This window comes from Silene latifolia, chromosome 7 (genome assembly GCF_048544455.1).
Source record: "Silene latifolia isolate original U9 population chromosome 7, ASM4854445v1, whole genome shotgun sequence".
Taxonomy (NCBI): Eukaryota; Viridiplantae; Streptophyta; class Magnoliopsida; order Caryophyllales; family Caryophyllaceae; genus Silene; species Silene latifolia.
Genome location: NC_133532.1, coordinates 6,487,124 through 6,500,429, shown reverse-complemented (window position 1 = coordinate 6,500,429; position 13,306 = coordinate 6,487,124). Strand labels below are relative to the sequence as shown.

The following is a 13,306-nucleotide window of genomic DNA, read 5'->3' as shown; positions in this document are numbered from 1 at the left end:
TGTGATTATTTAGCTTGTAAATTGGGATCTTTCGAGTCTGGTCTGGGTGATTTGGATCAAATGTCAAAATCGCCCTGTCATTTTATTTCCCCTGGGCAGGATTAAGAAATTAAAACAAATAATCAAGACGGAAAAGTTAGGATGTTGACGACGGATTATAATGGTAAATACATTTCTTGCAGAAAAGTAAAACATCCAAGTATGTACAAAATCATGAAAACATTAATGTGATTATCTAGCTGGACGGACTATAGCTTAATTTTGGACAAATTTGGACGTATAGTTTTCTTGCAGAGAAGATAAGATACTAATTACAGATGGAAAATTAATGATACATATTACAGTCATATTTCAATTTAAGAAAGCCATAATTTGTGCAGAGAGTTTTCTTGGAGGATAGGGCTCTTCAAATTTGTATAAATTCTGAAGCAATTCAATCATATTCAGATATATTCTTAAACAATTTATTTTTAATAATTTTACAGTTCAGATTTTTTACTGTGCATTTGATTTTTTACTATGGCTTCTAACTTTGTGAAGCTCTTGGGTGACATTTTAACTACTCATGGTCATGAGATCGTCATATTCTTTTCAAGGTGATTTTGCAGTTTTCATTATGAGTCATTCAGACAGTCAGATTGTGTTTTTGGTAAATTGATGCATATTTTCGACACAATTTTCAACATGGTTCACTGAAAAAACAGTCTGTCTGTGTTTTCAGCTGTGAATGCATATTTTCGACACAATTTTCATCATGGTTCACTGAAAAAACAGTCTGTCTGTGTTTTCAGCTGTGAATGCATATTTTAGACACAATTTTCATCATGGTTCACTGAAAAAACAGTCTGTCTGTGTTTTCAGCTGTGACTGCATATTTTCGACACAATTTTCATCATGGTTCACTGAAAAAACAGTCTGTCTGTGTTTTCAGCAGTGAATGCATATTTTCGACACCATTTTCATCATGGTTCACTGAAAAAACAGTCTGTTTGTGTTCTCAGCTGTGAATGCATATTTTCGACACAATTTTCATCATGGTTCACTGAAAAAACAGTCTGTCTGTGTTTTCAGCTGTGAATGCATATTTTCGACACCATTTTCATCATGGTTCACTGAAAAAAACAGTCTGTCTGTGTTTTTTCAGCTGTGACTGCATATTTTCGAGTTAATTCTCATTATGGGCCGTCAGTGAACCGTCTGTGTTTTCACCTGTCAAAGCATATTTTTGACATAATTGTCATTTGTGTATGGACTGTACTATGATGCAGAGTTGAAACCCATGGGAAAACGATTCTTCAACGTCAACAGATACTTGTTGATTTCGAAACTGTTGTTAAAGAAGGAAGCCTAAAACTTGCTGTTGGAGCCTTTGCTGAAATTATAAGATCCACTCAGGTATGCAAGTCTACTAAACACTCCTTCATATCCTGAAAATTTAAAACTAGGATACTGTTTCCTTTTTCTGATGTTTTTGCTATAAATTTGCCACAGGAAGCCGTAATTTTATCTCCATGGATTGCTCTTGCTGTTCGTCAAAGGCCCGGTGTTTGGAATTACCTTTGTTTCGACTCAAAGAAGCTCATTCTTAAGGAATTGACTGTATCTGAGTTTCTGAAACTCAAAGAGATGGTTGTAGAGGAAAAGTAAGTCTTAAACTTTGAATGTAAACATCCATTTGTTCATCTCTTTCGAAGAAAAGTAATTTTTTTTTTTTTTTTTTTGCTGTAATGCAGCATGGATGGCAAGTTTGTGCTGGAACTGGATTTTAAGCCGTCTGTTGGATCAACAAACCTTCCATCTCTTTCAAAGTCGATTGGAAATGGCGCTGAGTACCTCAATCGGATGCTTTCTGCAAAGATGTTTCATGAGAAGGAAAGCATGGTTTCTCTTGTTGAATTTCTCAGGTCCCATCATTACAAAGAAAGGTGAAAACTTTTTAAGTTGATATTGACTCTAACCGCCTAATCCAAAAATGATTCGACTGATAAACACATACCAAAATGACTTGACTCTGATCCAACATGATTTGCACAAAATATTTCTAATGACTCAACACAAATTACCAGTTTGCAGGTCAAAAACTGAACAGTTTAATCAAAATATCAGTATTAATGCATTCTGCAACTGTGTTTGAATACAGTCCTTAATGCTGAATGACAAGGTTCAGAACCTGAAAGATCTTCAGTCTGCCCTACAAAAGGCACAGGAATATCTCCGGACCCTGTCTCTGACGACATCATACTCCGACATGGAGCACAAACTCCAGCAATTAGGATTGGAAAGAGGATGGGGTGACAATGCGCAGCGAGTTTCAGCTATGATTAGCCTGCTTCTAGAACTTTTAGATGCTCCAGATGCCGAAAACCTTGGGAAATTTCTTGGCAGAATCCCTTTGGTTTTCAATGTTGTGATCATGTCACCTCATGGTTACTTTGCTCAGGACAATGTCTTAGGTTATCCTGACACTGGTGGCCAGGTTCATCTCTCAGTTTAATCTAAAGACTGTTTCTTTCCTTTTTCGGGTTTTAGTACTAATTTTTGAATGGTGTTCTTCAGGTTGTGTATATCTTGGATCAAGTCCGGGCCTTAGAGGCTCAATTACTTCAGCGCATTCAGGAGCAAGGGCTTGACATTGTCCCTCGGATCCTCATTGTATGTTTTCTTATAGTATAAATGTAACTAGACTCGGAAAAACTGACCTAGCCAGAATGATCCAAACCAGATAGCATGACTAGAGAGTTCGGCACCCGAACTAGAATCAAAGAACCTGTATTTGGCCTGATTTGCCCTTTTGCCATGTCCAAATATAACCATGTTATTGTTTGCTGTCATTACAGGTCACTCGTCTGCTACCCGATGCAGTAGGGACCACCTGTGGGCAGCGCCTCGAGAGGGTTATTGGCACCAAGCACTCTGATATTATCCGAGTGCCCTTCAGAAACGAAAAGGGCATTGTGCGGAAATGGATATCCCGTTTCCAAGTGTGGCCTTACCTTGAGACTTTCTCTGAGGTAACGTTAACAGAACCTGCCATTGTTAAACTAACCAGATATAACTTCGGCAAAATACAGTTCAAAACTTGAAAATATCTGATACTGTTGTCTGTGTTGTAGGATGTGGCCTGTGAACTTTTCAAGGAGTTTCAGACCAAGCCGGATTTAATCATCGGAAACTACAGTGATGGTAACATTGTTGCCTCGCTACTGGCGCATAAACTAGGAGTTACACAGGTACATTATGTTTAGATCTGGCAAATGCATCATTCTGGTTAGATTCGGGTTGGATAGTTGAGTCAGGTCACTTCGGTTATTTCAGTCTAATTCCAATCTGAAGTGAAAATATTTTACTGTGACTTCTCTGATGAATTTTACAGTGTACTATTGCTCATGCACTCGAGAAGACAAAGTATCCAAACTCTGATGTATACTGGAAAAAGTTCGAAAAGTACCACTTTTCCTGTCAGTTTACAGCTGATCTTATTGCCATGAATCTCACTGACTTCATTATCACAAGCACATTCCAAGAAATAGCTGGAAAGTAATGCCCTTTTTTCTGACGATTCTCGAGTTATTATTCAGCATTGGATTTTAGTAGGTTTCTAATGATTTTTTTTCATGTTCTCTGATTATACAGCAAGAACACAGTTGGACAGTATGAATCTCACATGGCTTTCACTCTTCCTGGACTGTACCGGGTTGTTAATGGAATCGATGTGTTCGATCCCAAATTCAACATCGTCTCACCAGGAGCGGATATGTCGGTTTACTTCCCCTATACTGAGAAGCATAAGAGACTTACCCACTTGCTTCCTGAAATTGAAGAACTGCTTTTCAGCCCTGTTGAGAATGAAGAGCATCTGTACTTTTCCGCACCATTCTATTTTTCCGAATTTTTCTTGTTGACCTAGCAAACGAGTCATTTGACAGAGACAATTTCACGCAGGTGCGTACTCAAAGACCGGAACAAGCCAATTATATTCTCAATGGCAAGGCTAGACAAAGTGAAAAACATGACAGGACTTGTAGAGTGGTATGGGAAGAATAAGAGGCTCCGTCAACTGGTAAACCTAGTCGTAGTGGCCGGAGACAGAAGGAAGGAGTCGAAAGACACTGAGGAACAGTCCGAACTTAAAAAGATGTACGAACTCATAGAAACATACGAGTTAAACGGACAATTCAGGTGGATTTCTGCTCAAATGGACAGAACCAGGAATGGTGAACTTTACAGGTACATTGCAGATACTAAAGGAGCCTTTGTTCAGCCTGCCTTCTACGAGGCTTTCGGGTTAACTGTTGTTGAAGCCATGACTTCCGGTCTCCCTACGTTCGCCACTTGTAATGGTGGGCCAGCTGAAATCATAGTTCATGGAAAATCAGGTTTTCATATTGACCCTTACCAGGGTGACATAGCAGCTCAGCAACTTGTTCATTTCTTCGAGAAATGCCAGAGTGATCCTACTCACTGGGAAACTATCTCTAAGGGTGGCTTGCAGAGGATCAATGAAAAGTAAGCGCGATTCTTACCTTAAAAGTTAAAATGATAGCTCTGAGGTAAACTATGTTCTCATTTTTTTTTGGGTTGACACAAATGATTTGCAGATATACATGGCAGATATACTCAGAGCAGTTGCTTACACTTGCTGGGGTTTACGGGTTTTGGAAGCATGTCTCAAAACCCGACAAAAACATGGCTAATCGTTACATTGAGATGTTCATGGCACTTGGTTATAACAAATTGGTTAGTTTACATTTACATTAGTTCATAGGAGAAATTTACGAGTTAAACATTACATTACTGTATTTGATACCGACTCAGTTTCTCATCTAAGACTAATGTTTGCTATTTTCTGGGTGTTGTTTTCAGGCAGAATCAGTTCCTCAGGTGACAGATGAATAAGGAGACAGAGATACAAATTCTGATTCTTGGATTTTCTGTTGAATAATCATTTTTCTTAGGAAGTACTGTTTTTTTAGAAAAGTTTGGAAAAAAGACAGAAAAATGCAACTTTCTACTGCAATTTCACAGATTTAATAAAAATGCAACTTTCTTCTGCAATTTCACAGATTTTCTTAGGAAGTGATTTAATTTTCGAGCTTAGTCGTGGCCGACCCTGAAACTGATTTGTCAGTACGGGGATTTCATTCTCAAACCCGAACCAGTTCAAGAAATGAACTGAACTTTAAACCAGATGTTATCAATAATCTGCATCCAAAATCAAAATAATTTCGGAAAAAAAAAACTTTTCACACATCAAATCAACCAATGGTTACAAGTACAATGTCAAAAACCAAGTACTTGAAAAACAATTAGTCTTCCTTAAAACGGTCATATCCGTCTTAAGTATAAAACCGGCCAAATACTACCCCATATAATTAGATGAGACAAGAGTTTGATATTTCCTACGCATTCTGGTTTTTGACATCTATCTACCTGTTTCTTGTTTAAGACGGATATATTCGTCTTAAACATGAAATTAAGCAGATGTCCAACAAGAGATAGCATACAGTATCCTTCCTTTCCAACCTTGAAGCAACCAATGGCTACTCTCATAGACAACAAAATCCTTATGATAATTTCCTTTAAATGCTGCTTGAACTCTGTGTACAAGTTCATTATCCAACACCAACTTCCGAAACCCGGCTCGTTCAAGTCGACATTGCCATTGCCTATACGTCTCGGGTCGTTCAATCCTCTCCTTGCCTTCACATGCTATGACATTTAAAGCATCTGCTCCATACAAATGACCCTCTCCCAACAACCTCTCTTCACTTTCTCGAGGTACTGTCGCTTCAAACAAGTCGAATATAGCCGAGTAATGGAACATTGCCTCCCTAAACCGCGTTTCAAAGAACGGTCCATTGTAGATACCATTTACAATACCATGGATGAAAAGAGTAGGGTTTAGCTTTCTTACCAACTTGAAGAAAGTATCCCTAGGGTTGGTCTCATCCACAGTCTCGTCGAGCAACTTTCTCACCATGTATAGACAATTCACCACAAGGGCCTCATCCTTGTCGATGTTTAGCTCGTCTATAGTCACATCCTGCCATCTTTTCGCGATGGGCTGATAAACAAACGGCACACCGAACCTCTCACAATACCCGGCTAATCTTCTACCAGTTTCTTCAATCCGTTTAGCTGGCCGAAACCCACTCTGAGGGTAGTCGATTCCTGTGATCCGAAGCACAGGAGGACCACCCTTTCTTTGAGCTAGCTTTTTTATAAGCCCAGGCCATTGAAACCCGAAAAAGATACCAAAATCAATGATATGGATCCTAGTCGAATTCTCGGCCAACTTAGTTATTGCATCATTAGCCATAAAATAGGATGTTCTTTTAAAAGGAATAGCTGAAACATAAGCCTTATAAGCCTTCAAGATATCAGAAGATGGAACTCGCCTCGACATTTCTTCTTTGTACTGAGCCCATCCTGTCCCTGCTAACCTCGCCTCGAGACCATTAGCAAAGTAAAAGGCCAATCTTTGAGTGCTATCCCCATATTTAGAAGCATGTTCCTTAATTTTTCCGAGCAACTCATTCGCATTTCTTAAGTCAAAGTTTGCCACAGCTTGTGCACATTGAGTCAACAGACCTCTTAAATCGACAACTTGCGCTTCTGCCTCGCTATTTTTCTTCTTCTTACCCCTTGTCTTCTTCTTAGACGACCGTCTTCCTCCTCGGTTAGTTCCACTGTCGGAAAAATCGTCTTCGCCTACATTGCACAGCAAGACATCATCAAACTGCTCCATCTCAACGTATTCCTCCTCGTAAGCCGCCAAATGCTTGTTCCTCCTCCCTTCTTCATAATCTGTATCATCATCATCACCTCTTAAATTATTCTTCCTCCCTCTCGAACCATTTTCAACCAATATCGATTCAGTTGAATAAGAATCCAAAAGGGTACTAGCAGGAGAATCTGCTTGCCCTTTTAAAAACTCATTAAAGCTGTCAAATGAGTCAGTAGGGACGTCAACGTGTTCACCAAGCGCTTCCAATAACGACTGCTCGGTCGCCTTAAGCGCAGTATAATCCTCTAAAGCAACAGTTTGATCATCTATATCCTCTTCCATTAAAATCTCAGTAATAAACTTGAGACAGTCATCAGGAAAATCATCATTTCCTGACAATTCATCGATCCACCCATCCGGGTTTTCTCCTGAATCCAGAACAATACTCGGGTTTTCAGAAACTACACCAGAATCAATAAAGTTAAACCTTTCAAGATCTTCATCATTAAAGTTGCTTACATAAGTATTGTAAGCTGACAAATTTGGGAATAATTCTGAGTTATACTGAAAATCATGCAGATTTTCATTACATTCAGGATATTCTCCCAACAGAAATGAATCCATCAAACAAAAATTAACAGAAAAAAAAAATGTTTTTATTGATCTGTGTTACAGTTACACAAGCAAAAAACAAGAGGGTTGAACAAATGAACTTGGACAGTCAAATTTGTGTTCAGGTTTTACTTGACTTTTACAATCTATCTATGGAATTTGTTTATATATAGTCCTCCCTCCATCCCGAGTATTTTAATCGGTAAACAAATTATTGGGACGGAGGGACTATATAATATAACTGAGAAAAGGGGAACAGTATAGTCCAATCAAGTGACACCAGAATAAAGATGAATACTTTAGTACAGTTCCACGAAGTTCACATTATGGTACTACCAACTCCAGCTGATTTATTGTATAGGTTAATGACACCAATAGTTTAAGAAAGAATATCTGGAAAAATCATTGACTTGTCAACTCAATTATTCTAGAAGCCACTCATAGACATTTTTTGTTACAAAGAACAAGTTCTGTTTTAAGACGTAGATATCCGTCTTAAACAAGAAAACGGGTCAAATAAAAGGATGAGACAAAAAAAAAGTGGGATTGCCTAGGAAATGGCAAAGTCTTGTCTCAGCTACCTATATAGGGTTAGGGATGTGCAAAATCCGGTCTGGACGACTGGAAAAAAATGGAACGGTCTTAACATTTCTAAAGATTCCGGTTTCCCGCTCCGGACCGAGTTGGACCAAAAAAACCGGAATTTGAAAAAGTAGGCATGTAATAACAAATTCTGGTCCGGACCGTAATTTTTCGTTCTAGTGCCGGTCCGAAATTTTTGTCGATTCCGATATCTGTGCGATCCAAACCGGTTTGACCGGTGCACAGCCCTATATAGGGTAGTATTTGACATGTTTTACATTTAAGACGAATATGACCGCGGTAAGGGAGACCAACTCTTTAATATGATCATGACAGGATTGACAGGGCATCATTACCATTACCAGAGAGGTCTTAGCCTAATGATTAAGACAAAGGTATCGGCCATATTGCACTATCGTGATAATAGGTCACGGGTTTGAAACCCCCTCACCCATATGGCCATATATTATAATGGCCTTGTACCTCATTTGACACAAGGAAACGGAGCATCATTACCGAGTTATAAAAGATTTGAAGGTTAGAAGGTTAGGATCGACATATTATGAGCTGTTATTAGCCGTATTTACGATGCAATGTCTGTATCAAAGTCGTGACAGTCGTCGTCTAGATCAAATTCAAACAGAGATTTAAGTCTCTCTGTATTTATTTATATTCACTATATTTTCCTTTTCGAGACATTCAAGTTCCAAATCAAATCACCTAATTTTCATTTTTGACAAGAAATAAGATCAGTACGCGAAAACCCTCTCGCGAGAGTATCATGGTTTCATACTCCTTATTTTCCATCAACGAGGACTTTGGTCCAAAATGGCTACTAAGATTTCCTAATATGGTCGCTTTAACCGTCGAACCTTTCATAATCTGGTAACGTTTCAGATCTTTCAAAATCCGGTAATGACGTTGAATCACATACTCTGAGCTTCCTAGCAATATCCAGCAACATTTTAAAAAACAATTACTTCACCATAAATATTTGACTATGTTAAAGATTGCAAAGACTGCTTACCTGATACTGTGGCACTCTTGTCTGATCTGAGATTCCATAGAAAAATACGAGTAGTTTATTTGAAGTAGCAGTTACGAGGATACCTTTTGTACTTGATTTCAATAGATTAACACAGAGATGAGCAGCCAGTATGGAAAGGCACATCCGCACATGGCTTCTCGTGCAAGGAATGAGCCAAGTATACAAAACATAGTCAAATCTCCACTCAAACCCGTCACTCCTCATCTGAATCAAAAGGAAAAAAAGGATCATCAGCATGATAGAACCTCCTGAGAAGAAAATATCAATCGAAGTCGACATATTTGCGAAACAAAATCAATAGTAACAAATAAATTTAGGATGGAGTAGCACTTACCGGACACCTCTAAACTTTTTCAACCTTTCTGTGGTGCACAATAGGCCGGTCGGGTTTCTAGTCCAGAGATGTACTGAGACTGAGAAGAAATATTAGTCGCTTCCTTTAATTGCTACTCCGCACCAAATATTTTTCATAGAATAAAATTAGACTATGAAGGAAAACAGTTTTGGTTAAGGTAATCAGAATTTCAACATTAAAGATAAATGGCGATGTTTCCTAGAACCTTTCATTTATTTAAAAGTCTCCATTGAAACACAACTTGGAAGCCTATACCTGAAGTAGAAGTAGAAAATTCAGTTTCAGTCTCAAATTTTGAGCAAATTACATGATACAGATTATTTAGTTGTCTACAAATAGAACTATAGCAGAGTGAGTGCTATCCTCATCGGTAACAAGGACTGGAGTATTATAAACACGTTTCAGCCTGCAGGGAGCTGAATATACACAGAAATTTTCAGTAACTGGTAAAGCTCACCCGATTGACCAAAATGAAACCCCAACATGAACACGGAAAGAGCAACCTGAAGTAGAACCAAACCAAAATCCACCAATCCAACAAAACTTTCCGAAATGATTTGAAAATATACCCAAAATGACTAAATTGAAACAAAAACCTTAATAGTCACAGCTAGAACATGACATGATAAAACGTACCCATAGATCTAAAAAAGGTCGAACATAAAGTCACAAACTAGCCCTAACCCGAAATGACCCTACAACAGAACCTACGCAGTAGTGACCTGAACCTGTAAACCTGACAAGAGTGACGTGTTTATCAAATCTTGTATGGTACCTCAAGAGTTTTGTTAAGAGCATCAACCATAATCAAGATTGCTATCTTAGAAGTACTCGTCAAATTCACTCAGCACAGCAGACATTATAACTACAGTGACCAATCAAACTAAAACTAGTAGATGCAGGGAAAATAACTTACCAGTGAAATGCACGACAAAACATTGAGAGTCTGCCTTGCTGCTCGAGTAACACCTACAAAAACTCACGATAGATATGTGAAATGAAACACCGTGAGTGTTGCTGTACCTGGGACCAGTTCACAACCAAACAACAGTATAAATTAAAATTTAAGGTATACAATAAAAAATAGTGAAGATTTTGGGGATGTTGAAGCTGCATCCTGATAGCCATCAAGTAGAAGCTCATATGGAGAAACTCTTCGAATAGCTTCAGCTGTCAAATATACAAAGCTACATGTTTCGGCAATCAAGTGCAGGCCATACTAACCACAACTTGATAACAAGAAGAATATACTGGACTTACAGCACATAAATAGTCCAGGCGCAGTCAGAAGTGAACCAGTGAAAGAGAACTATAATACAAGGATAAAAGGCACAGGAATACAAGGGAGAAGATAATAAACACAAGCTAAAAAATTGTAGCTGGTTTCATTCTAGATAAACAAAATGTTGACATAGGAACTACAAGTTTCTAAATTACAGAACTGGAAAAAGATACTCGGTGCAATCCTAAACTCTACATAAAAGCACACAAACAAAAGATAACTAACGATCAGCGAGGTTGCCAAAACGAGAGAGCACAGAAGATTCTCCCTTTCCAACCTTGAAGCATCCAGTTCTTATCCTCATCCACCACAAAATCCTCATGGTAGTTGGCTTTAGCCTTAGACTTTGCTCTCTTCAGGAGCTCCCGGTCTAATGGGACCTGCTTCAACCCGGCCCTGGTTGTCCGAACCTGCCACTGCTTAAATGGTTCAGGCCTTTGAATCCTCTCAGCGCCCTCACATGCTAGGACATTCATAAGCTCTTTCCCATAAAGCTCGCTTTCAATCAACAGCCTGGCATGATCTTCACGGGTATGGTTGCTTCAAAACATCATAAAGGGCGCCATAATAGAACAATGCCTCTTTGAACCGGGTGAGAAAGAACGGAGCGCTGAATGTGCCATTTATAACCCCATGAACAAAAAGATGAGGATTTAGTTTCTTGACCAACTTCAAGAAAGAGTCTTTTGAACTATCCACCTCAACTGTCTCATCAAGTAGTGTTCCTGACCTATACATACAATTGACAGCCACAAACTCATCACTCTCAATTTTCAGATCCTCAGGTTGTATATCACCCCATTTCTGTGAAATTGACTGATATTTGAAAGGGACACTGAATCTCTCACAATACCCAGATAAACGACGCCCAGTAGCCTCAACCCTCTCAGCTGGTCTAAAACCGTTCTGGGGATAGTCTATCCCGGTAATACGGAGCTCTGGTGGGCCACCAGGTCGTTTTGAGAGAGCCTGTATGAAGCAGGGCCATTGCAAGCCCAATAGTATACCAAAATCAATGATATGAATCTTCTTTGCTGTCCCTGCACACTTCCCAATTGTATTGTTGGCAAGAAAATAAGACACCCTTTTGAAAGGAACAGCTAAAACATAAGACCTATAAGACTTCAGAAATTCAGAAGATGATATCCTAGCATCAACAATATTAGAGGTGAATGTTGAACCAGTCCCCGCAATGCGAGCCTCAAGAGCATTAGCAAAGTGATGGGCAACCCTCTCAGTGCTATCCCCATATTGAGAAGAATGCTGCCTTATTTGCTTAAGCCTCTCATTTGCACTCCTAAGATCAAAGCTTGAAACTGCTTGAGCACAGTGATTAAGTAGAGTCCTTAAATCAACCTCTTCTGCTAAATTACTCGACTTCTTCGTTCGACCTTTAGACCCTTTCTTCTGCAAATTCTCACTCACTTCATCACACAATAACCCATCACCATCTTTATCTTCCTTACACAACAGAATATCATCATATTCCTCCATCTCAACATAATCTTCATTAGAAGCTGCTTGTTGCTTATTACCCCTCTCATATCCATTCCCAACATCATCCCTTTGACGGTTTTTCTTTCTCCGAGACACGGGTTTCTTCCCTTTCTGTATGGTCATTTCAGATGTAACTGTACTAACAGGAGAAGCCACAACCTTATCCCTCAAGTCATTACTATTGCTAGAACCAGATGACTGAGAATTCAACTGCAAAAATGAATCAGAAAGGTCATCCAACCTCAGGAAAGGCTCCAATGGTATCGGGTTTTCAACCATTTTCGACTCAACATTAAAGCGACCATTACCATAACCCTCACCACCACCAACACTGTCACCAAAACTCCCATCAAACCCATCAACTGTATTCTCAATACTGTGATACAAAGATGACACTAAATCATGATCATCAGTAGGAGAATACTCCTCTCCAAGAACATCATACAAAGATTTCTCAGTAGCTTGCAGAGCTCTGTACTCATGTACAGTTGCAGGAGTCTCATCCAAACCCTCTTCTGACAGAATATCACCCAAAAACTTGATACAAGCATCAGAAAAATCAGGGATTTCTACAGAATCTGCACTACTTATGGAACTTTCACTCAAATCAACAAAATTAGGTTTCTCATCAATCAAATCATGATTATGCAAAAACCCACCATTTTCAATCTCACTAAAAAAGTTTTCACTCAAATTAGGGTTGTATTTCAGCTCATTGTTCATCAATTCAGGATTATACATCTTTTTTTCTCTCAGACAATAGATCAAACAGGTGATATGCTTACAAAGATCAGATCTTTACTACAAATCTACAAAGAAATGAACAAAATCAACAAAAACCCAGTACTAAAAACAGTTTATCTAACCTTGAAGTTTTATTATGTGGGTATGTAGGAAAGATTGTTCTAGTAACATGTAATAAGAGAATAAAGAGCCATACACAAGCATACAATGATACAAGATAAAGTTATATGCTTCAATGAAGGTTCAAGGAATCTGAGTTAATGCACAAAAAAAGAAACCCAAATCATAAAATTGGATATTTATCAGTAATAAAATTAAGCAATATCTGGTAAGAAGTCAAAGTGGTGGGGGATAAGATCAATATTAAAACACATATTGAGGAAATGTATACATCATAACCTTCATCTTCATCACAAAAGTTTAGAAAAGAAAGAGTTAAAAGTGATCACTTCATGTTTT

The 13,306-nt window shown here is 38.6% G+C and overlaps 2 protein-coding genes and 1 pseudogene across 2 annotated transcripts; 1 reads left to right on the top strand and 2 right to left on the bottom strand.

The window, feature by feature from the left end:
* The first annotated feature begins 86 nt into the window (after positions 1-86).
* On the top strand, positions 87-5,055 carry LOC141591523 (sucrose synthase-like). The gene is made up of 13 exons (XM_074411883.1): positions 87-596; positions 1,269-1,395; positions 1,492-1,643; positions 1,734-1,924; positions 2,139-2,476; positions 2,557-2,652; positions 2,838-3,011; positions 3,114-3,230; positions 3,374-3,537; positions 3,634-3,858; positions 3,943-4,506; positions 4,599-4,737; positions 4,864-5,055. Exons 1-13 carry the CDS (start codon positions 520-522, stop codon positions 4,894-4,896), a joined length of 2,397 nt encoding a protein of 798 aa, XP_074267984.1. The 5' UTR covers positions 87-519; the 3' UTR covers positions 4,897-5,055.
* Positions 5,056-5,223: 168 nt separating this feature from the next.
* On the bottom strand, positions 5,224-7,351 carry LOC141591521 (scarecrow-like protein 30). Its single transcript, XM_074411881.1, has one exon. It carries the CDS (start codon positions 7,349-7,351, stop codon positions 5,474-5,476), a length of 1,878 nt encoding a protein of 625 aa, XP_074267982.1. The 3' UTR covers positions 5,224-5,473.
* A 3,330-nt stretch (positions 7,352-10,681) lies between these two features.
* Positions 10,682-13,151, bottom strand: LOC141591520 (scarecrow-like protein 33; annotated as a pseudogene).
* Positions 13,152-13,306: the final 155 nt, after the last annotated feature.